This window comes from Melospiza georgiana, chromosome 2 (genome assembly GCF_028018845.1).
Source record: "Melospiza georgiana isolate bMelGeo1 chromosome 2, bMelGeo1.pri, whole genome shotgun sequence".
Taxonomy (NCBI): domain Eukaryota; kingdom Metazoa; phylum Chordata; class Aves; order Passeriformes; family Passerellidae; genus Melospiza; species Melospiza georgiana.
In genome coordinates this window covers 115,215,511-115,241,198 of record NC_080431.1, presented here as the reverse complement: position 1 = coordinate 115,241,198, position 25,688 = coordinate 115,215,511, and the positions used below count along the sequence as shown (strand labels likewise).

Here is a 25,688-nt window from a genome sequence, read left to right as displayed (position 1 = left end):
AGGGATCCAGGGGCAGCCACACCTTCAGGAGCCCTGTGCCAGATCCTCACCACCCTCACAGTAAAAAATTTCTTCCTAATTTGTATTGAAACCCTGCCTTTCTTCAGCCTAAGGCCATTGTGAGAGTGTGACCATGAGTTGTTCAGTGTCACAACAGCTCCATCCTCACTTTTGAGAACAGGGCTTGGTGGTGTGGAACACAGGGTGCAGGTGAATTTAATACACTCCATGCTAATCATCTCACAGTAATTCTTAAAAAAAGTTGCTCTAGATTATTCAGAAAGTTTAAAAAAAAAACAAAACAAGACAAAAAAAACCACAAAGAAAACCACAGAAATATTTGCATGAAAGAAGGTACTGAAAGGCCTCACCAAAGAGAAGCTCCTCAAGAATGCAGCCTGTGGCTCTGCAAAGTCCAAGCAGCAATTTTTTCTGTATCTATAAAAAGTACCAATACAGAGAAAAGCAGTTCATGGTAGTTTATTTTAGGACATGAGATTCGCCCTGAAGTGTTCCTTGTGTTTCAGGCCATGGTAGGAGTTGAGACAGCTGCATGTCTCCATCTGCACATGATATACATTATATGGAGCTATTTGGGGAATATTGCATGCTGTGGGAATAGGAAAAATAAGAAATAGGATGTTTTAATCAAGTGGTAAAAGTGACAGAAAAGACTTTCCAAATGGATGTGACTGGTCTAAAGCTGAGGGACCAGTTTCAGCATTAAAAAGTCAAGGGTTTGTCTCTCTGGTAAGGAAATGGAGCATGGTTAGAATGTGGGGTGAAATTTATGGAAAAAAATGCAGCAAAAACATTGAGCAATTAAAAACAAATCAAGAGAAGAGCCAGATATTTTATATTTGCCATAAATAGAGACGCTGAAGCAGCTGTCTCATTACATTGTTAAAAATTCACAACTTGCAGAGAAACATCCACATAATGGCAAATTACAGAATGACAGAGTCACAGAAAATTCTGAGTTTAATGGACCCACAAGGATCATCAAAATACAATTTCTGATTGAAATGACACAGTTTTTTCCCTACCCTCCGTATTCTAATTTTACTACAGAAGAGTTTACTAGAAAATAGTGTTCTTAAACAAAACAATTTACTCTAAATCATAGTTTGCTTAGTTAACTACATCTGAAATATGCTATAAAGTGACATTTGTACAAGTAACCATCAGCCTCACTGGTAAAACATCAGTTGGAAAAACATGTGGAATAAGATTGTGGCTTTCATCTGGTGCAGATAAATTATGGGATGGGCACAGAGTGTAAAATGGTGATGTTAAGGAGGAAGCCTGGCCTTTGATTTGGGTCTCAGAGAATGCCAGGGCACACATGAGGCAAAGCTCTGCAAAAATCCATCAATATTTGGAACAGAAGGAGTGCAAACACTGACAAACTGCAGTTGTAGCTGTAGTGGTTTTGGTTTGTTAATTTAAGATTTTCTGGTTGAGAATGTCCTAACATCCTTTAAGAATGATCTTTCTATTCTTTTAACTGCATTAGCAGCATAAGCAGAAACTGTAATCAACTGTAATTGAAAGGCTCCTGAAACAGCTGAAATGCTCTAACTACTGCTGCTAATTTGACAATTTGAGCAGAACCTTGGACTGTTTGAATGTCTGATTCCCATGTTTTAGTTGTTTGGTCATATCATGTTATTCCTGATTTGTGTATTTTCCTGGAGCCATCACTAAATACTGTTGTGGCATTTAAAGGCACTTCACTTAACATGGGATTTTCTCTGAGAGATCCTTCAAGAATCCAAATCTTTTCTCTGAAGCTGTTTTGCTTGCAACAGCAAGAGGTGTTACCTCTTTGCTAGCTGGAAGGGGAAAAAAGAGAGTTTTTGGGTTTCTTTTGCCTTTAACGTGTTTTTCACACAGGTGTGTACAGCTTTTTAGTTTTAAACAGCTTGTTAATTACACAGAAGTTTTGTACCACTCCTGTGAATGCTTCTTATGCAAAACTACTGGAGTAGCCAAGGAGGGATATCCACTCCTGTCACAGACATATTTTATGAAAAATCCTTTCCTTAGGATTTTTCCTCCTGAGAAGCTGGGAGGCCTCAGGAACAACATGTAAACAATGATTATCTGCTGCTGTGGAATGCAACAGGTGCATCTGTGATTGGTCTCATGTGGTTATTTCTAATTAATGGCCAATCACAGTCAGCTGGCTCAGACAGAGAGCTGAGACACAAGCTTTTGTTATCATTCTTTCTTTTTCTATTCTTAGCCAGCCTTCTGATGAAATCCTTTCTTCTATTCTTTTAGTATACTTTTAATGTAATATATATCATAAAACAATAAATCAGCCTTCTGAAACATGGAGTCAGATCCTTGTCCCTTCCTCATCCTCAGACCCCTGTGAACACGGTCACACACACCTTTCATGCCTTTGAGGAGGGACTGGAGTCTCAGCGCCTCTCGCTGCTCAGAGGGACCCCAAGAAAAGTTTGAAAGTCTCTTTTCCCAGCCTGGAGCTTGAAGAAGGAGTCAGAGCTCTTAATTTCTTGGCCTCAAGGTTGTTTATTGTATCCTATCTATAAAATATTTCCTCCTGTCCAGATGAGGTCCGTTCAGCAGGGCAGTTCCAGGCACTCTGCCTGCCCCCAGGGCAGTGTTATGTCTTTATACTAAAAACTATGTGTACAATATCTACAATTACTTTCCAATACCTATCACCTATGTTAGACAGTGAGCTTCTACTCTAAACCAATCCAAAAGTGCCAACATCACAGCAGAAGATGGAGGCCAAGAAGAAGGAGAAAGACTGGACATGCCCAAAATCTACTTTTTCACCCCATGATAAATTCACTATCATTCTACTTAATTTGTCGTGGCTTGCAGATCTTCATCTAAGGTTGGTAACTTGCTCCATGGGTCATAATCAGAACCACAGGGGCATTTTGCGCTCTGTGCCAGGGTCTCTGAGCCCCTGGCAGGGGTCCTGGCTGCTCAGCACAGCCAGAGGGGTGTCCTGGGTTCTGGCACTGGAGAAGAGGCCCTGAGTCAGCTGCTGCACCTGGAGAAGCGCCAGCCTTGCAGCAACCACTGCAGCTTCAGCAGATGGGAGTCGAGTGTGGAACTGCCAGCACAGATGGATGTGCCAGATCCTGAGAGATGTAAGACAGACACCTCAGAGAAACTTGTAAGACCAAGTGACAGCTCCAAGTGCGTTGGAAACTATCTGAACACGATGTGTGAGGCAAATTAGAGGGATTTGTAATTGCAGCACAGCTCTGCACTCAAGATTCGATTTCCTTCACCAAGCCAGGTGAAGAATGGTTTGGGTTGGAAGGGACCTTAAAGAAAGTCTTAGTTCCAACTTCCCTTCCACATGCAGGGGCATCTTCCACTGTCCCAGGCTGCTCAGAGCCCCAAACAGCCTGACCTTGAACACTTCCAGGGATGGAGCGGCCACAGATTCTGAGGGCAGCCTGTGCCAGGGCCTCACCACCCTCACAGGGAACAATTTCTTCCTAATACCCAATCTAATCCTGCCCTCTTCCAGCTTAAAGCCATTCCCCATTGTCCTGTCACTACATGCTCTTCTGGAAAGTCTCTCTCCGCTACAAGGGAGTTTTGGTGCACATAATAAACTGATTTAAATGATCTCCACAGCAACATCAACCCACACTGTGCCATTGGCATTAAAGCCATTAAAATCAATCATGGTGTCTGGGAATGAATACACAGCACTAATTTGCTCCATTAGGGCTTAGCCCAATCAGTGGGACACAGATTACTCCTCATCCCAGCCTTGAGAATAATTCCCAAACATCAGCACCAATTTCACAAGGAGAGGCACTTAATCCATTTCCTGAGATCTGGCAATGATTGGGTTTTTTTCTCTTGCAAGGGACAAGAGGAGCTGCAGTGAGTGTTGGTATAAAAGCAGAACTATCATCTGATCAGCTTAGCAGTGAAGGGACAGCAGCTGGAATATTAACATGGATATAAACAGCTTTTTTAGGTAAGCAGTGAATGATGTTTTTTTTGTATCAGTGATGAGTAGATATGAGAAGATTGAAAGGTCAAGAAGAGGAACCCCTTGGAGAAGCACAGTCAGTGATCAAAGAGAGGGGAGAAAAGGTAAATGCTGTTGTGGCAAGATCACTGAAGGAGGAGATCAAGTGGAGGAGGCTTTTTATGAGCAGCAGATGAAGTCACCAAAAGAGCCAATGGAGCTTTGGTGGTACCCAGAGCCCTTTTGGGAAGGGAGAGCAGAAGCCTATTGCACAAGTTCATGGAAATGTTTTTATGCAAAGAGGGGAAAACACAGCCCAAAAAAGAATTACTCTTTAACTGCATGGGATAAGCCACAATTTGGACAGAAACATATTTCAAAGTGATCTCTGGCAGACTGGAGAAATCAGAAGAGAAAGTAAAAGAGGAAGGTGGCTGATAAGGGCAAGTGCTAAATTTTGCAGCCAGGCAGGAGGAATAATCGGCTTGAGTGGCCATTACCTGGCCAGGAATTGTGTGGAGTGGAGGGGATGACTACAGTGGCAGGCAGGCTCGATGTGAGTCAACAAGGCCCTGCTGTTGTGCAAAAAGCAAACACCATACAGGGTTAAGCAAACAGGGATCCAGGCTGCAGGACACATGGCACTCCCAGCAGCCACGTGCTCTGGGGAGGTACCTGTCCCACCTGGAGTGACATGGGCCATGTGTGACGTGGCCTGGGGAACACGAGAAGTTGTAGAGACAAATACAGCCAGGAGTGAAGAGTGAAAGAAGTGAAGTTGTCAGAGAAGGGAAAACAGACAATCAGAAACCTTACTCAAATCAGCTGCAAGTACTACAAGGGGAAATAATATATTTGCTGTTTGCTCTGCACTGCAGGTCTATGCCCTTTGCTGAAGGTGTGTTTTGGTGAGGTGTAACAGCTGCCACCACACGTGTGCTTGAGAATCCCAAGGCTGTCCAAAAAACCAAAGGCTGGCCTCCTTGGAGACTGAGCAAAGAAGGCAGTTAAATGTCTCTTTATTGTGGTCATGAAAGGGTAAAATATAACAAGTTAAACCATTGCAGAATGAAAAAATGGCCCAGACATTAACGAGACAGTTACTTGGTGAGATTCTGGTGAGACTTTGGACCTTCCCTTGCCCATCTCCAGTCCAGCACTGCAATAATTAATGTTGCATGCAATCCCCAAGCCAGTGAGGGCTGGCCGCTCACTCTCCACTGGTGCTTTGTCCAGAAATCAGTTCTTCACGTCCTGCCTGGAGTCCCTTTATCAACTCCTCTCTCCAGGACTTTTTTCCTCCAACACAAGAGCAAACATTTTTCATGTTCACTGAAGAGGAAGGAAAAAGGATGATGGAAGATACAAGACTGTTTTGATCTGTGAGGTTCTCTCCCATTTCTCTCTAGGACATGAGCAGCATTTGCTCTCAAGGAAATGGGTGGCAGAGAAGGGAGGAGCAGTGGTTCCCCTTGGCTCTTCCCCCAGCCCCCGGGCCCAGGAGCAGGCTGGTGCAGAGCCTGCAGTGGGAGCAGCTCCTCCCTCCTTCCCCCTGTGCCTGGCCAGAATCCCAGACAGCTCCAGGAAGACAGTGAGGAGGATCTGAAACACATCCAATATTCAGCTGAATAGGTAGCAAGACTTGAAATGAAGCCAGGTGCTGGCAAAAGCACAGCAGGGCTCAGCCTGGCAGACTAAAGGCTTTTCCCTGAAAAACAAGGAGCCAGGGAGACTCCATGGCTCCCTGCTGCCTTTCTCCCCACTTTGTCTCACTGTTCAATCACAGCAGAAACTATTTTTTTCCTCCAGACTTAATTACACGTGCAGTCATGGAAGGGCAGAGCTGAAGAGTCCCACACTGCTTGGGAAAACAATGTTTGTCGCAGACATTTCTCCACAGAAATCCTTTCTTTCGGATTTCTGTGTCTTCAGGAGGCCAGAGGCTCCAGAAGACAAGGTAAACAATTATTATCAGATGCTGTGGAATGCAACAGGGACACCTTGATTGGCTCATTTCCTATGTTTATAATTAAGGGCCAATCACCAGTGCAAGCTAGGGGACTGAGTCCTTGGCCACAACTTTGTTATAGATTCTTTTCTATCTATTCTTAGCCTAGCCTAGCTGCTCTGCAAACCTCTCTCTATATTCTATTTAGTATAATAATGTATTATATATAATATCTTAATAAATAAGCCTTCTGATTCAAGAAACAAGATTCACCATCTCTCTATCACCAGCAGCGCCCACTCAGGCGCAGTAATAAATGTTCTGCAGACTTTTGTCATTAACACACGGGTTTATCCCATAGGAACACCTGGATTACAGTAATTATCTCTTCCTAGGGAAAACAGCTCCAAAAATGCTGTTAAGGCACTTGGATAAAAGGGGCAGCCACACACACAGGCTGCTGTCCACTCCTCACTCACATCCCACCCTTCAGCAGCTGTCCTGTAAAAACAATCTTGGAAAGCAAACACCCAACAACACAAATTATGCAAAAGTACCGGGCTCGATGCTTAGCAGAGCACCAAGAAGTCGGCGCTTGCATCTGAACAGAGATAATCAGAGATAAGCACACCCCGCCCCCTCCAGCCTTTGATACCTCGAACGAGCCGCTGCTACCGGAGCTGGCAGCTGCCCTGGGCTCTCGGCTGCCACCGTTCCACCCGATCCCACACATCCCATTTACAGCTGAAACTTGAGATCAATTGAATTAACTCCGCTCCTGGCAGGAACCATCAGCAGGGAAACAGGGATCTGCTAAAGCAGGTCTGGTGCTGAAGAACCACGGGGTTGCTGAGTGGGACTGTGCTGGCCTCTTGCTCGTGGCTCTTCTGGCTAAGGTTATGATTTTGGTAAAAATGAAACATGAAATGTTAATGAGATCAGAAGATTTTGGCTGATGACCTCTCTTGCTCACGGCTCTTCTTGCTAAGGTTATGATTTTGTTAAAAATGAAATATGAAAGGTTAACAGGATCAGAAGTACTTGGCTGATGAGCACATTGCTGACAAGGAGAGACTCTCTACATAGCTGAGGAGACTTGCTGAATTTTTATACGAGTGCATTTAACACGATGAAAATCACAAAATATAAGAACAATTTGGAGACACTCTCAGCACTGACAGTGCCACAGGGGTTGCCCAGAAAAGCTGTGCACTCCCTGCCCCTGGAGGTGTTCAGGACCAGGCTGGAAGGAGCTCTGAGCACCCTGGTCCAGTGGAAAGTGTCCCTGCCCATGGCAGGGGGGGTGGAACATGATGGTCATTGAGGTGCCTTCCAATTCAAATTATTATATCCTTCATAAAAAAACAGTTAATTGGATGAATCCTGAAATACTTGTGGATGGCTTTAGAAAGCACCAGGTATCAATTCAACGTGAAGACACATTAATTTTTTCTTACAGACATCTGGATATAATTTTGGTATTTTTTTTTTAATTGAAATTCATTTGCTCCAGGGTAAGACTGTACAGTAACACAGCTCAGTCCAGCCTTGCTGTAAGTGATTAATGCAGCAACAAATATTCTCTCCTGTGACAGCCTTGCCACTCAGCCATTACTTCCTTACCAGCTAAAAAGAAAACACCACCCCAGCTCTGCTTTTCAGCTGGAACTTTTCCTGACCAGGACTGTTTTTAGGGAATCTTCAGTAAAACAGTGTCAGGAAAATGAAATTATTTACCCACAGCTGCCATAGAAGTTTCACTTCTAATGTATTAAAGACAACAGAGGCAGTTTAAAGTGCTGATGTTAACAATCATTAACACCCAAAATTTTGCAGCCTGGATGGTGCAACACCAGGAAGAATAATTTTTAAAGTGTCATGACCCCCTTTGATTACCTAATTTTTCAAATGAACACATTCCTTCTGTAAAAATGACCTTTCTTGTCCTCTGCAGAACACAACAGAAATTTGCAGGTTCTTCCTAACCTTAACAGCCTTACCAAAAGCTTTATCAATTGAAAGAACCCAAACCAACCCTCCCCAACTCCTAACCCCAAGCTGCACTCTTAAAATCCAATTTGATCATGTCAATATGTCAATATGTCAATAATATGTGGTTATTTTAGCTGAAGACATGGTTCACCAGCTCTGAAAAACAGAAGGCAAAGAATTGCTCAAAAAAATAGCTTAAGATATAAGAATTTAAAACTTTAGTCTGTCCTCACAGATATTTAGAGAGCGGCATCCAATTTAAAGGAAAGGGATAATTTTTGTCAGATTCTTATAAAAAAAAGGCTTTATTTTGAACAAGTTTTCTCCATTTGGTTTTACAGTCTCACATACATCATATTCATGGACAAGCAGCGTTTTCACAGAATAAGAGCCAAATACAAAGCCACTTGGGATTAACAGTTTCAACCTAATTGACTCAGACCTCAGAAAATCCTGTATGCTGTCACTTATTTGAGGTAAAGGAATTCCATAAATTAAGATCCACTGTTCAACAGAAGAGTCAACAATGAAATATTTGAGAAGTAAGAACCTTGGGGAGGAGGGGGAAAAAAACAAATCTTAAAGACATTGTGGGCAACAAGAGGAGGGGGAGGTAGGATTTCCACTTGGTTTGTATTGGTGAACGAACACTTGGTGTAAATGTTTAACCAAATTGGTGCAGTTTAAATTTCAAATTTGATGGATTTTACTGGCAGCACAGTCTCAAAAGGATAACCTAAAAAGATATGTCATGAGCTTAGTTCATATGCTGAATGCTGTCACTAGGCACTCATTAGAGTATCCAGTAAAATCCACTGCTTTCAGTGCCCATTCCAACATATCCCAGTTACTTGGGGAATTTTTGGGCAACTGTGCAATCAGATCACAAAATTGTACATTTGGTAGAATTCTAGGATGCTTTCTTCAGCAAAATTGTGTTAGGGGAGACAGAAAAATCCACCTTCCACTATCTGTTCATGCAAAAATATACCTGCAGTGAAAGAGGATTTAGATAAATTGATTAAAGCCATTACAGGGACACATCTGTACTTGTTTTAAACTAACTTTATAGAACAACTAACTTTTAAACTAGCTTTATAGAGCAGATCTTAAACCTTTTAAATACTATCCACATTGTATTAGATACTGTTTAAAAACCAAAAACTATCCTCACCTTTTGTAGTTTGAAATTTAAATTAGCTCACCAATAATCCTGAATCTCATTTACGAGAAATATGAAACTGGATTAATATCCTGTAAACTCTAAGAACTAAATTATCAATGTGAAATTTCTAATGCCCAGCAGAAATACATTTCATCTCAGTCATTTAATGCCAGGCACTGCTCAATTTCTTTCAGTAAAGCATCATTTGATTTATGTACTTACAACAAAACATCATGTGGAGATGGGCTTCACTGCTTGAGTGATATTTCTTCTAAAAGGGTCCTGGCACACCAAGTTCTAAAGTCTGGTTAGCCAAACCATCCAGTGGGAACAAAAAAAATTCAAACTGAATTGATACAAGAATTTAGTCTAAGAAGCAAAGCAGATTAATTTAGAAAAGCTCAATTTTTGATAGTTTTGTTTTCCAATTTCCAGTGAGAAAAATGGTCTATACTTAAGAGGCAGAAAGAAGCCGGTTTGTTAATCATCTGACTATGTGATGCACTCCTATCCTATTTCCATTTTTTTTAAAAAGAATCACCAAGGAGATTTATCACTTAGCAAGTTATCTGGCTCAGAACTAAGGAAGCAGTAGCAAATTCTCTCCCCCACTGGAAAGCTGCGGTTTATTGCGTAGCTTTGTGTACACACAGTTCTATTTTGCAGAAATATGGTCAATGACCAAAACTTCTTGCTACATTACACTTTGAATAAAAGCAGACATGAATGAGATGAAACTGCAAGTCAACCATTGTACAAACTGTCTCTCAGAATGCCAACATTTCCACTGGAGCTTTAATGCTTTGGGACACAACCTACAATGTTCAGTGATTGAGCAATCTGAGCTCAAAAAAAAAGAAAAGAAGTATTTGTGAAGGAACTGCCATCTGTCCATTAGCTTTCATCACACTCCAGACCATCAGAAAGGTGGAAATAAGATTTATTTTCCACTAGCATCCAATTAGTTTTCTATGACCTTGAATGCTAACAAAATGCTTTTTATTAAATGACGGGTGAGAGAGCATAGATTAGAAAAAAATGTCTGTTAAGGACTTTGATCCTTGCATTTCCTTCAATAGCACTTCTCTATTATGTTGCATGGAGCATAATTTTGGTGGCTTTTTTTTTTCACAAAACCCTCACCTGCCTATTATGAATCATTGCAATAAAAATATTATTTTTTTCCACACTGCACTAGGCAACTTTCTTTCCAGCTAAAGAAAGGAGTTTAGTCAAGAATTATAAAAACCTGAACTATGAACTCTGGCACAGCCAGGAGCAGCCACTCAACTATGCCAGAGTGCTTAGAAAATAGGCAGCTAGGAGTAGCAACTCAACTACTCCAGAGTGCTTAGAAAATAGGCTTTAGATTTTACACCAAGAAATTGGATTTATTGTAAATGCCACAGTCACATTGATAGACAGAGCACAGACTTCTGGTAACAAACAAACATACATTTTTGTAACTAAGCGTTTCTACTCAGTAAATAAATGCATTTCGCACAGCCTTCCTCTTAAATGTGCCTAAACTAACCTAAATAAGCAGACAGCATAGCAGAAAAGGGAAACTTATGTGAGTAACTGTTTCTTAAGCAGTATATTATTTTTACTATGTATATAATATTTTATATTATATACACACACATTTTCATCAACAGTTCAAATGATACCCGAATAAAATTTAAAAAAAACCCAAACCAGAACTGGCGCTCCTCCAATACATTTACCACCTTTCCCTCAGGCAGACTTATCCAGGTATTTGTCAAGATAGAGGAATGACAGTTAAAAAGACTCCCCCCACAAGAAACAAGTTACACAAAGAATACTGTATCACTACAAATTTTTTATTCAGAAGCCCATCTTTTAAAAAAAATGTCATTATGAACTTGTTTGGTCAAACTACAACACTTTCTAGCAGACATACAGTAAAAATGGCATGGCTCAGAATCGACCGGATCGTTCGCGGTCCCTTGACCGCCTCCTGTCGCGCTCGCGGCCGCCGCCTCCTCCGCCGCCGCCACGGCCGCGATCTCTGGATCGGGACCGGCGCTCACGGGACCTCGACCTGGATCGATGCCTTCAAAGAGAGTTTGGACATTTTATTGTTTCACCCCAGGCAGTAATTTACTTGCAGTACCACACAGTGGAGCATGTAATTAAGGATGGGAGTGATGAGGGAGAAGAAAGCAGTGTGTCATTAGAAGGATTGGTTAATTGGCACTCGGGCTGCAAAGCACAACGGATTTACAAAGTGCCCAAATTTCATGCTGGGGAGTCAGCACAAACAGGTACAAGAACTGGCTGCTCCCTGCAGTCTCCTCTTACAATGGATGTGCAAGCCCTGCGGAGAGGCACGGTTACACTGCTGTTATTTAAAGCAGGAGAAGGGGACACCTGTTTTGGCAGACAGGAATAGCTCTTAGCAACACACACCAGAAGTCTACAGCTGCTTCTAAGTCCACTTGTATTAAATCAATTAAGTAGCAATTAAAATCCAGTTCTCTGTTGCTGCTCCCTCTATGTGATTTCTACCCCTCCAGGACACAAGCACTGGCAAATGATCTTCCCTGCCTCTTAGGTTGATAAATTCAGGAAGGGAGCTACAACCACCCAGAACATACTGCTATCACAGCCACTACCAATCAGCATTACCGAACCTGAGAGTTCCAGATTTGTAACAGTGATCAAAAGGTTAATATAAAACACACTTGGTCTTTTTCATAAAGCATTCAAATACATGAAAAATTACTTAGCCACAAATATATGTGGCTAAGCAACACAATCTATGTTTTTTGAAGTTTAATTCATCCTCACAGATTCTGAAACACTGCCAATTAGAGACGTTCACAGGAAAAACACATTCACAATCCCAGGCTCCTTGTGTGATTGAGAGAAAGCTACAAAAATCATACTCTATATAAAAGCAAGATCAAAGATTTTATATGCCTATTCCAAATAGCAAGGTCTTAAATGCAACCAGATTGAATCCAGTTCCAAGTGAACCATCACAGTAACAGCAGTGGTAAAAGCCTTTCTGCAAGGTACCTCACTAAATGAATAATTCAGTACATAATGAAATGTCTTTATAAATTTCTTCTTTACCATTAAGTGAAATTATTTCTCCTTTTTCCCACTGGGAATTCCTATCAAGGGACACACTGTGAAGCTAAGAGTGAGCTCCATACACTAACTGGCTGGTATTAAACAGTAAGAAATGAATACAGGCTACCACATTTCACCATTAACAGTTAAGGGCAAATAAGGTTTGATCCTTAGTATAATCTATAAATGCTTGATTGCACATAATGCTGAAAGCTGCCAAAATGCCCATTGGCCAAGTAGCCTGCATCTAACAAAGGCCATGAGCAAACACATTTAGAAGAGAATAAAACAGAAGAAGCATAAAGCAACTTCTAGTGATGTCCATCTGTACCTGAACAGGAAGGGCCTATATATCCTCAGTAACTCAGTGAGTCTTCTTCTCCTTGAACCCTGCCTGCCACACCAACCTTCAGAATCCACAGCATTGCAGAGCAAGAAGCACCATGTTTTTAAAGCCCTACTCCTTTGTTGGAAACTGGCCACCTGCCAGCTTGACTTGATGCCCTTTGGCATGTGCCAGAAATGTGTCAGAAAAAACAAGAGGACTTGGCACAAGCTTAAAGATTTGCCTTTAGATTTTTCAGCAACTGATCCTTAAATTACTTTTAGCAGTGTTTAAAAACAAACTTACTTTTTACGACGCCGCCCATACAACTCGCGCCTTAACTCTCGAGAAATGGGCTTCAAATGCATAAAGTTGCAGAAACCTCCTCGTGTACACTCTCTGGAACAGAAATCAAGAGGCACAGTTACAATTCCCAGCTCTGCACTATCTGCTAAGACCTCAATGCCTCTGATATTAAACACAGTAAATTACTAGTGACCTAGACCCTGTCATACTTCTAGGAGAAAATCCTCAAAAGATGGTAGAAGTCAAGAGGTTCACACTGCAGGTTCTCTGTCACTGTGATATTTTCTGAAAAAATCCCTTTGACAGGCTTTTTTCTCCTGGGAAGATGAGAAGCCTCAGCTTCTCCATGTTTTGCTGCTCTGGAATGTGGTCTGGAGATTATTTATCCCAACATGTGAATTATTTTTAATTAATGGCCAATCACGGCCAGCTATGTCGTGTGACAGTGCTCACAGGGGTCTTAGGACGAGGGAAGCGACGAGGATCTGACTCCATGCTTCAGAAGGCTGATTTATTATTTTATCATATACATTATATTAAAACTGTACTAAAAGAATAGAAGAAAGGATTTAATCAGAAGGCTAGCTAAGAATAGAAAAAGGAATGAATAACAAAGGCTTGTGGCTCAGACAGAGAGTCTGTGATTGGCCATTAATTAGAAACAACCACATGACACCAATCCCAGATGCACCTGTTGCATTCCACAGCAGCAGATAATCATTGTTTACATTTTGTTCCTGAGGCCCCTCAGCTTCTCAGGAGAAAATATCCTATGGAAATGATTTTTCATAAAATGTGTCTGTGACAATGCTGGACTCCTGAGTCAGTCACGAATTTTTATTATTCGTTCTTGCTAAGCATTCTGATGTATCCTTTCTCTTTCAGTATAGTTTTAGTATAGCATTCTTTTAATATATATCATAAAATAATAAATCAGATTCTCATCTCTCACCTCGTCCTGGGTCCCTCACAAACACCACAGCCGCCCACACTACTGGTACCTGCAGTGGTTTATTTCCTGCACTCAGCTCCATGAAATCCACACTCCAGCACCCTCCCTGGTGGCCAAGGCAGGAGGAAGGCCCTGTTTATTTACCCCATCTCATACTGACGGCAGCAGGCCTCTCTGAAGTCAGTCACAGGGGAGAGCTCGGCATGGATGGGCTGCCCGTTGAACCAGCGATTGTTCAGGTCGATCACGGCCTTCTCGGCATCTTCCTCACGGCGGAACTGAAAGCAAAATCAGCAAGAGATGAAAGATTCCTATCACTTCAGTTGGGTGATAGCTGAGGCTCAGGGCTCTAGTAATGAAATTAGAAGCTACTTCAGATTTCTTGGACAGTCCATCAAAGCTTTTCATTAGCTGGGACTCAAGGGCTAATCAAAACATTGATTTTCCTCTTCATTATGCTCTGTTTGGTGTCTCAAGTGGGAAAGTTAGTCAATACAAGATACTGTGTTTTCTTGGTACAGCTTTAAACCAAGAGAATGCTTGTAAAGAGTTTCTGGAGCACCATAGTCCTGATGTAATGCATTTTTCAAACATTTAAGGGAAATTTATATAAAAACTGGAGATTGCATTCATTTATATGAGAATTTGCAAAAATTAAGATCCCATTTTACGATGACTGTAAAATTTAAATTTGAAACGTCTTTTCACAGTAATTTTTTAAAACAACTTTTTTTTCTGATTATGACCTATACAGTGAAGAATTTCAGGTGTGAAAATACTTTCCAGCTGAGGGAATGTACAGCCAAAATATTCAAAGCAACTCTCTCACACCTCCCCCTCACTTTGAACACACAGTAAAATTTCTGCAGGTGACAATTTTGTACTCATTATTCAAGAGATACCAATGACTTTTTAAAGTTAAGCCTAAGTGCTCCAGTTTGCACCTTAAACCACACAGCTACTGCCAAATCTAACTTGGTCACAGATACTGTGTTTAACTGGGAAGTTAGAAAATTAATGCACCTGTGGCATATAAAACCTCTCTCACACTGATGTGCTTCAGGGGCAGCGTGATGCTAAGACAGATCCCAAATTAACCCTGCCAAACTAAGCAGTCTACTAGTGGTGACTGTTTATAACTATGTAAAAGAAAAGAAAAGTTTCTATTTCTGAAAATTACATGGATTTTGACTATCAAGAAAGCTTCTCAAAATTCATTAAAATTTCTTTTGGATTCCTTTAACATTTTTACTTTAAATTGTGAGGTTGGAGAGTAGCTTATATACTGAAGAGCTTTCCTGCAGAGCAGCTACAATCACACAGCAGCTTTTAAAATTCCAAATCAATAAACACCACCCCCCCTGCCTGCATGAACATCTCTTCACCCTACCTTTACGTATACATTTCCAACTAGGTGATCTCCAAGGTTATCACACACGTTCATCTCCTCGACTTCGCCGTATTTCTCCTCCATTTCTGTGAAGACCTCCTAAGCACAAAGCAACCCAGCACAAGTTTGCAGCACATTACTTGTAAGTACAGAAATAAATATTGCATCTACCTCTAAGTAAGTATATAAAAACACCTTCCTTGGAAAAAAGCAAGATCACTTGATTTTTATTTTCTTTTTTACATTTGGGGGTTTAAAATGAATACTTTCTTGGCCATCTGTAAGCACAGCACTACCAACATACAAGAAAAATCTATGGAAAACAGACACAGCATTTACAGAATGCACAGGATGCACTGAAAACACAACACAGAAACTGATGCTAGCTTCAGGTGCTTTGTTTTTATACAAATAATTAAGAATGCTTTAAATTTATACAAAAGGAGATTATACAATCAAAATGCTATGTCACTGCTGATGTTACACAAAGACTATTTCAAGCAGTCAAATGAAGGCCAAACTAACCACTGGTTATCCAGGAAATATTTAATACAAAGTTGTATGTTTTATAGGAACACCCAAGGAAATAAGTGGTTTTTTTCCCTGAATCTGTCTAATTGTGCTATCCACTACATCCATTTAACAATCCAGGGAGACTTCAATGCACCTTTACATACCTCAAAGAACTCATCATAATGTTCCTGCATCTCAACATCGCTCACAGCACCTGCAAAAGTCAAAGAGTCAGACTGATTAGAGCCTGCCAATAAGGAAGGGGAGATTTTGATCAAACTACAAAACAATCTAGAGAGGCCATCTGGAGCATGAGAGACACCATATAGCATGGAGCTAACTAACAGGAATATTGCAAAATAAGGATGTGTGAAGAGCTTTGAGTCCCCAAAGTATCTGTCAAAATATTACATTGGTATGATCAAATCAAAGCAAGTTTTAATCAGAGCCAAAGTTGTATGCCACAAATTTAAAGGGGAAAAGAATTACTCTGAAATATCACTTAAAATTTAATGTATAGTCCCACTCTCTAACTACCAACAATTTTACCTAAACAGAAGGCAAGTGCTTTGTTACAATTCCATATCTTAAAATATTACTAAAATTTAGTATTACTCTTCCTAAAGGCAGAAATTTATGCCTACTTCTCCAGCATATCCACTTCAATTTGAGAGCTCAGAATGTAAAACAGCCCAGAATTTTTTTTAATTTGCTGAAAATAGTCATTGAAATGACACATTTTTCTCAGTGCCCTCAATGCTTTGCAACAGAGAGCCATTTTCTAGTTTAAGTTTGAGTGTCACTTCATTTTTCTGTAGTCCTGCAGAACATCTTTCAGTGCAAGACAAGCCAGCCTAATATTCAAGTTAATATTATTTTCATGCTACAAGCTGGACTTTAAAAACGAGTGCTGCTTGCCTGCTGCTACAAAACCCAACATAAGTGTGGCCTCTTTTTGAAAGCATTAAATGTATAAAAATCAGTTTCATTTATTTCTTCCAGTCTACAGCACTTTAAACAAGCTCTATACATTAAAGCCATTAGATTAGCTCTTCAGCAGTTAAGTGGTTTATTAAGATCAAGCGGAGCAGTTTTACAACAAACCCTGCATTTTATGCTAGGAAAATATGCTAGTGTTTAAAACTACAAACCAGAGTGGTTTAGTTAACAGAATGTGAAAGACAAGAAACTGAGCCAATAAGGCTGAGTTTATTCATTTTCAGGCTGGTATGAAAAAAATTTTGGCTAGTATTAGCACTTGGACAAACTTTGTGCTTTTCTTCAAAGGCTCTAATATTAACCAGCCACACTCTCTGGAACTGCAGTTCCTGTTCTTCCACCCAGCTCACCCCCACAAGAGGCTAAGGGGCATTTGGTCTATAGTTTAGGCTGACAGTGTTTCTGCATTTGAGACAGGTTTGCTTTTAAAAAATTTCTTCTCCCCCATGGTTGTAGCAAATTAAGGAATATCAAACATTAAACCAGTAATTCTAGGCAGTTTAATACTTAACTATATTCTCAAGGTTCTGCCAACATCACTGATAACAGCTTACTAACACCTAAGGATTTTTTTGTTTTGTTTCTAAAGGTATCAGACAGGGGCTCTGGGAGCCTCAGTGGGAATAATTACTTTTTACCAGATGGACAAGAGCTAAAAATGTTTTTTTTGTCAAATTAGGATATCACAGGCAACAGTTAGTTAATGACTACTTCAATGACCTTCTGAAGTGGGAGGTATACATGACAGGCTTTACAAACATCCATATTCCAGGGCTAATGGTATCTGAACCATGAGAAGCCCAATTACTAATTAAAATACTCAGGAAAACTATTGCTGTTCCAAACTAAGGTTAATCCTCTACGACGGCAATAGAAAGGAAGACAGTTAAGCAACAATGACAAGGCATTAAACAGCTACCCAAGTTATCCATTTAAAATACATGCAAATACTTATGTAGGGACAAATATCAAAAACCAAGGAGCCAGGAGTTTCAGCAAACCTACTGCTTGCAGAGCTCCAGCTCTACCCCAGGAGGTACAGGCAGGCTCTGGCACACAGCTGCTGGCTTGTCACAACAAACTAGAGTTGGATACCAGCATTTACAACACTGGAGGATCTGTGCAGGACTCTTGCAGCTGTAAATCTAAACAGCTCCACAGACCAAACTGCTGTAACTCTGTGCAAATTAGTTACCAGCTCATTGAGAGTTCAGGGAGAGAGTGGAAACACCCAACTGGAAATGTTTTGGTCTACTGAAACAGCATTAACTACTAAGCATCTGCAAGGAGAGAGCCTACAAACCAATGGGACTGGTCAAGCATCTAGACAAAACAACACAGCTCATTTACATGTCCAGCTTGATTGTGTGACAAAAACACAAATTACATAATAGAGCCATTATTGCTTTTAGAAGCAAGAGAGACAGTGCTGACTTTGAAGTTAGTGGCCAATTCACAAAGCACTTCTAATCAAAATGCTGGTAACTAATCTGAACTGGTCTATAAACCAACAGTCAAAAATAAAAAAAAAAAAAGAATAGCCAAACAAAGCTTTATTACCACACAGTAAATACTCACTTCAACAAGAAAGATTAGTTAGAAAAGAACACCGACCCTTTTTTGGTTCTAAAATGTTTTTTTTTAAATCTTATTTTGATATCGATGATTCAATTACAATGACAAATCAGTTAATCGCCGATCAGCAATCCTGGGCATTAACTGCTGCCAGTCTCACAGGAGGTGTGTTTGCTTATGCCCATTTGTATCTCAGGAGGAGTCATTCAATTACTTCATGACCATACCCAAATGCCTTCCCCTCCTCAAAAGTACTTTAAAAAAATATTTGTCTTAGGTAAATATGCCAAACGGCATCAGAATTTGAATTTTCAAAGTATGGAAAGAATTTTAAGCATGCACCCATCCAAAAAGGACAGCTGCCAGGAGGGGCTAGTCAGTCATGGTGTGTTCTTCCAAAGTGCACTCCCTAAATGGAAGCTGCATTAACCTAGGACAAATTTATGCATGCAGTCTGAAAAGTTTCAGTTCAAGTTCTCTTAACATTTACAGAGCAGGACATTTGTTCTGAATGAAGTCAATGTGTCACTGTCCTGCTCTTTCCGACAGTGGAACCTAATGGATAGCACAAAACATACAGAAAACCATTCCTAGGATGCAGGCAACTGGCAGGGAGAGAGGTGACAGGAAGAAAGCAGTGCAACCAACACTGCTTCACAGGGGAAGTATAATTTTAACCCTTTTTGATTTAATAGTTGGTATTCAGATTGCCCCATAGTTCTGGGAGCAGGGAGAAAGGTAGTGGGACAAATAAAACTGGGGCGTTTTATTTTTGCTTTTTGGGTTTTTTTGTGTTTGTTTTGAACACATGTAACGAAACATGGTCAGTTTGATCTGTTAAACTAAAATGGCAGACCAGTTTAAGTCGACACTGAGCTCTGACAATCAAGCCCAGGGAACCAGTGAAGGAACTTGTATGAACTTACAGCGCAAACCGTCAGCAGACTGGGAAGAGTTTTGAGGGTTACGGTAAATGTTCAAGAGGGCAATGGTCTGAAATACAAAACGCAACAACTTTATATTATGGAAAATAATTTTAACAAGAAACTGGTTTCCTTTAGGGTCGCTTTAGTCGAGTCTGTGCTGAAAGAGAGGTGGTTATTCTCTCCCAAGCAGGAGAACTTGCACTTAGCTGGTGACCTTTCTATATCAACCTAACACTGTAAAGTAATAGAGATCTCATGATACTCCATTATTGTATTCTTAATTTCACTCTATTCACCAATATTACTATAGAGGGGTTTTGCATGATTTCAGACAGCTCTGAAAACAGGTGGTATCCAAATGGAGCAGTCGTGCTACAAGCAAAATAATTTTAATTTGGTATTACTGAATGACTTCTTAGTAGCAAAATCCCAGGAAAGGAAGTAATACAATAATTAGAGTATAACATGAAATCTCCATTTTCCTAAAAAAGTTAAGATGAAAGAAAACCCAGGTTTGGGACTTACCGTACATATATACCTATTTTTTTTTTTTTGGGTGTTAAATCAAGAATTTGAGAAATGTCTGCAGTTTAACCCTTTCAAAAGAATGCAGTGTTACCAAGTAACCAAGTTTCACTTTGTAGCACAAAAGGGAATCTGCACCAAGTCCAATTTGTGCAGCCCTTTCTGCACTCACAACTGCAGACATTCCACAAATTCTTGATCTGTGCGCAAGAAGAGTTCCGTCACTTGTCCTGTTTGCAACAGCTTTATGTCAGCAGCTCAGAAGCCAACATTATTTTATCATAATTAGGAGTGGGCTCTTTAACACCATTCTTTAAAAAAATTTCTCCAACTGTGGGACTTACAGTGTGAGCCGTCAGCCGTCTGTGCACTGTTTTGGGGGTTACGATAGATGTTTTGAATCAAGATGGTCTGCGGGGAAAAAAAATAAAAAGGGGAATTCTACTGGCTGCTGTGCATATAATAGACAATTGCAAAGAGACAACTTGTTTGCAAACAGCTAAAAGTCATATTTTATCCTTAAGACTTCCTTTTGTATTTGTAGAGTATCTTCCAAAATTGCATCCAGACCATCATATTATGAAAACAGTTTTAATTAACCACCAAGAAAGAGCTGCGTTTGTCTCAACAGCTAGCCTCAAAATGGGAGGTGTGAGTAACCTAAAATGTCACACGAGGTACTCTGGAGATGCCTAAACTTTTGAGACCAGATTCACTACTGCAAGTCTAGGGGGGAAAAAAAGAAGTGTTACGTGCACAGCATGTAATACATAATGCCACAGTGTCCAAAATGCTACACCAGACCATAAGGCCTTGAGGCAACTGCTACATCTCATTTTGTGCATCAGGGTTTTCTTGGTGGAATTTCTGTTTAAATAATATAATAGCATCATAGGTTCACATGTTTCCGATCCTTCAAATAAGGACAATATCCTTTTAGCCCTTCTGCTTTTTACTTGAAGAATTAGCCCAGGCAGACTTGAAACCTTACATTTGTACCGTTCTTCTTAAAATCAAGTTGTCTGAAAAAACAAACCATGTTTAAGTTAGTAAACTAATATTACAAAAAAATTCCAAACGTCCATATCACTGTAAGCAGCTCAAAAATTGAGATTTGATTACTTAAAATACAAGCTCAATGTTAGTCAGTATGAATGGCAATCCCCAAGTAACTTTAGCTTAGACATTATAATTATTAGTCACAGTAAGAATTCAGAGCTTAAAGAAGTCAGAGGACCAGCAATGTCACACCTACATACACTACCCATTTAACATGTAAAAAAAAAATACAACTGTACCATCACATTTAAAACCACACACTCGTTTTATTACAGGCCCAGCCATACCAACCAAAGCTTTGTGCTTCCATGGCCCAGGTTTAAACTACCTGTGCTTCAGCCTACAGCTGGAGAGTGCCAGAATCAGGCATCTGGTTAGGGTGTTTCTGCTGATGGGGGTAATTTGATCACCCTGGATTGTGTGACCTTTCCTAACACAGCTCTTCTGTAAAGCAGCTGCACCAGCAAGAGCTGCACAAGGTTAAAACATTGTGCTGGTAACTTCCCATTAGCAGGATGTCTGCTCTATTTTCTATCGCAGCTGATTGTCAACCTGCACACAAATGAAGATTTCTGCAGACCCCACACAGTGCCAGGGACCTGGGAGATGTCACAGCAGAGCTGCCAGCACGAGGCTGTGCAGTGCCAGACAGCCCTGGCTGAATGGGATGTGCCCTGCTGACCCACTGCAGCTGGCACTGCCACCCACAGCCTAAAGCAAAGCTAAAGGCTGCCCTGACAGAAAGCTGCAGTTGCACACAAACTTTTATTGGTAAAAAGAAAAATTAAAGGTTGAGGGGGTTTTTTGTTGGGTTTTTCATTTTTTTTTTTTTTTAACTTAAAAGACAACTACTGTAAAACTCTCTGCTTTAGGAATATTGTTATTGTTTCATAGTCAATGACCTAAATTTAGGTCTCTAAATAACCAACTGCACTTCAACTTGTGCTCCATGTAGGTCAGCAGCATGGCATAGTTTTGAAAATGGACAATACTCATTTGAAATAAAGTATCTGCATTTCAAAGTTTTAAAATTCCAGAAGCAAAGAGGTGGTTTTGTTGCTTAAGTACCAGAAGTCCCTATTTACCAGTAACTTTGACATCCTCCCCTAGAAGTTCCCCTGCCCACTCACAGTTTACCTTGATCCCAGCTCTGAACCTGTCACATGGATAGAACTCCCCTCCCTAATTTCTCCCCAAAGCAGCATCAGCTCACGTTTCTCATCAACTCTGCTCCTAAGCAGATTCAATGAACTTGCAGAAGGCTCTGCTGTTATGTGAACTTTTTCTCTGTAATTTTAAAAGTGCAGTTGAAAAATGCAGTAACTTTCAAAGGCACTATTGCTCATGTACAGAATTCCCAAAGAAATTCATCTGTGTACCTTGACAATCAGCAATGATAGAAAGAGGGAAAAATACATTTCTCCAGGAACGTAATTTGTGAATATTGTACAGCTCATAATAATAACAACAACAATAATGAAAACCCTGTCACTCCCTGCACCTTTTCAAATTTATTTTTATTTCTGGCAGACGTGCAGTCACACATCATTGTCTCCTAATAATATTTACTGAGGCAAAGATTAAACAATCTGTCATGAAAATTGACAATTCACCCTCAGCAACCAGGCAAGTTGTTTTCAATAATAATTTCTTCCACATTCAAAGGAAATATGCAAGTCACTCTTGAAATTAAAGAGCCTGGGTCAGAGAGCAAGTGTAATGACAAATGAGTCACTTTTATTCATTAATTAGGTTTCTTTTATTATGTGCATAAAAGATTGAAGTTCCCACCTTTGGGCCAGGTGGGATGAGCTGCCTTTGTCTGTGATTTAAGAACTCTGGGAGGGTTTAAGTGCCTGAACACCACTGAGAAGGCACACTCACCTGAAAGTTAGCACTGGTTGGTCTCTACTACAGGCAAGCTTACAACAGCATCGCTTCCTGCAGCCATTAAGGGTGACAGGAGATAATTAGAAATGCTGGGAGAAGTAAATGGAACACCCCAAAACAAAAGCAAAGACCCAGATAAACTGGGGCTAAAACTGAACTAATTAATCTGGAGCTTGGTAATTATTGACTTGTATCTGAGACTCTATGTTTTAAAGAAGCCAGAGTATATTTCCACAAGAAAGAGAAAAAAGGGGAAACAAACCTGGCTAAATGTTGGTTTGTTGTGCAACCGAGAACATCTGTCTCCATGGCGACAAGCTCCAATTTTGAAATAAAATGAGCAGTTGACTCTGCAAGAAAAAAGTGAATAAGGTAGTTACACACTGGCACAGAAACCAATCATTTGAAAAAAGCCTATGCCCTAAATGGCTTTATCTTGATGTGGATAAGTAATACAAAGAAAAATCCACATCAGAACTGTACAGGAAAGCATTCCAACCAACCTGTCCATATTCTTTCCTTTTACCCCTAACTTACAGCCAGTGTCTGACCAATTTCCCCCAAAGTGGTTCCATGATTCACCACACACAAGTGATCTCTGTTTTATCTTCTGCTTCTCCATTCTTGTCTTTGCATCAGTTTCAGTGGGTGATGGGATGGAAAGTAACGAGAAAACCGGTCTGAAATTGACACTGGGAGCTCTGTGGCTGAGCTGAATCTGATTTAAAACTGACACACTTGCACCTCTCTCACCTTTACAAACCACCTGGTTAAATCATACTCTAAGGGTAACTCAGGCTGCTACCAACACAGTATCCAAAATAATTCAGGGAACAGAAAATCATGTTACAGAAAGAATACACATCAGCAAAATAAATCCATTTAGTTAAGCTATTTCCATGAATATAATGAATGATTCTAAGAGTAAGCTGCTTTTTGTTTTAAACCACAAGCTTTTCTTGAATGATCCATCTCAGGACACCTTGATAATGATCTGGGTTTAGAAATGCTACTGAAACTCCCACAAAAAGGTGTAACTCACACAGAATGATGAAAGAAAACCACAAGGAGTTTAGTTACCTTGACAGGGAAATGCAAAATTCTGAAGGGCTAGAAAACTATGATGGGCTATATATGGGTAAATGAAATATTAGAATTCTCCTGGAAGAAAAATTATTATTCCCATAATTAACACCAATTATTTTCCACAATCCTGTGTAACCAACATCAACTCATGGAGGGGAGAATTATTAAAGTACTAAATAAAGCACATCTGATCTCTAGCAAAGCATTCTACTGTAAAATTGCAACATGCTCACTCTTGATTATGTTTTTGAAAACAAACACTTAGCATGATAAAATACTTACTGTCTTTTCTGAACTCTAACCTGAAACAAAAAGAAATACCTAACTACAAAATTTCCAATAGTGCCTCCAACTTCAGCACCTTCTGGAAGGTTCCGTCTGCTTTTTTTAACAGAAAAAAAGAGCTGCACAGGAATTTCATGCCTGATTAAAACTCTGAAACTGTAATGCATTAAATTCCTATGTATCTCCTTTGTGTGAAAGGATGCTACAGTAACAGAGCTCAAAAAAGAGGCTGCCGACACTGCTTTCCTGGAATGGCAGCGCTACAGAGCAGAGCAGAAGCCCCACGGCCAGGGGCTGACAAGAGTAATTTAGTCCAGCAGCACATCGATGCCCCCTTTTCATTTTTACGAGTGGAAAAACACGCCGGTTTGGTCAGGCCGATGGTGACCAAATTTTCGTTAGGAGGGTTTTGTGTGTGTGCTTCCAACAACCAGAGAAACTAGAGGCGTTCCCGGACGCGTGGAAGGCTGCAGGCAGAAGCCTGTAGGATCAGGATGCAGCAGTCGGGGAAATCCTCCGCACCCTGGGGAGGGGGGAGAAATAACCAGTCGCTGTCCTTGCAGCAGAGCGGGAGCTCTCAGGCTGCTGCGAGGCTCAGGGACACGAACAAAAGGGGAACAGGAGGAGGAGGAGGTGGCGCTTTCTGGCAGGAGGCGGCGGGAAGCTCCGGCACCCAGCGGCCCCGGCAGGAAGGCGCAGCCGCGGGGGGAAGGGGGGAGGGCGGAGGGAGGACGGGGGAGGGCGGCAGCGCGCCACGAGGCGCGGCACACCCTCATGGCGGCCAGGGGAGGGGTGGGGAAGGGAGAGGAGGAAGAGGAGGAGGAGGAAGAAGTGGGGGGTGGGGAGGGAGTGCCCGAGAACGGCCCCGGCCCGTGAGGGGGATGGGATGGGGGGGAAGGGGGGAGCGCGTGGGCGGGGCCGCCGGGCGCGCGCGCGGGAACGCGCGAGACCCACGCGCTGCCGGGCGCGCGCGCGCCTGGGATGGGGGGGGCGGGGGGGGGGGGGGAGGGGAAGGGCCTGAGGGAGGCGATGGCGGCGGGGGGGTGGGGGGGGGGGGAAGGGAACGGGGAGCGCGGCCGCCTCTCGCTTCCCTCTTCCCGCCGCGTTCCAGCGGGATGGGAAAGGCGGGGGACGTGCCCCCAAGGCGGGAGTGGAAGAAATGGGCGAAACGGGCCGGGGGTCCCCCCGCAGGGAAGGAGGGGCAGGGAGAAGGGAAGCAGGGCTGACCGCCGCGATCGGAACAGGCCGCGTCCCCGCGCAACGCGCTACGGGCCTCCGGCCTCCCCTCGAGCTTCCCCCCTCCCGCCCGGGGGGTGCCGCAGCCGCGGGAGCGGCGCGGGGAGCGGGGAAATGGGGCCACTCACTTGTCCTTCTCGGTGCCGAAGATGGAGGCCAGGTACTCCGCCATCTCCCACCGCCCGCCCGCCCGCCGGACCGCCCCGGCGCCGCCGCCGCGTCACAGCGACCGCGCCGGAAACGCTGCGCTGGGAGAAGGAGGGGGGAGAGGAGGCGGGGTCCGCACCACACGCGGGGTCGCCACGGCAGGCGCGCAGGGGCGGCGGGGCGGGACCAGGGGCGGAACCTCCAGGCCGCGGGTTCGAGTCCCGCCCCCGGCAGCGGCTGAGGGGAAGCAGCTGAACGGGGGTCGCGGTTTCCAAAAATGCTGGA

The 25,688-nt window shown here is 42.0% G+C and overlaps 1 protein-coding gene across 6 annotated transcripts; it reads right to left on the bottom strand.

The window, feature by feature from the left end:
• Positions 1-8,208: 8,208 nt before the first annotated feature.
• Positions 8,209-25,475, bottom strand: U2AF1 (U2 small nuclear RNA auxiliary factor 1). Of its 6 annotated transcripts, none has more exons than XM_058019253.1 (9): positions 25,385-25,475; positions 24,018-24,543; positions 22,912-22,999; positions 20,045-20,111; positions 15,840-15,889; positions 15,163-15,261; positions 13,917-14,050; positions 12,821-12,913; positions 8,209-11,164 (listed from the first exon to the last, which is right to left on the bottom strand). In XM_058019253.1, the coding sequence occupies exons 2-9, from the start codon at positions 24,185-24,187 to the stop codon at positions 11,029-11,031; spliced, it is 837 nt and encodes a 278-aa protein (XP_057875236.1). In that variant the 5' UTR covers positions 24,188-24,543; positions 25,385-25,475; the 3' UTR covers positions 8,209-11,028. The 6 variants fall into 6 exon arrangements, with proteins under 6 accessions (XP_057875236.1, XP_057875235.1, XP_057875240.1 ...); XM_058019252.1 differs by lacking the exon at positions 20,045-20,111 and adding an exon at positions 19,176-19,242; XM_058019257.1 differs by lacking the exons at positions 24,018-24,543; positions 25,385-25,475 and adding exons at positions 20,692-20,722; positions 22,644-22,700 and having other exon boundaries at positions 22,912-22,958.
• Between the last annotated feature and the right edge of the window lie 213 nt (positions 25,476-25,688).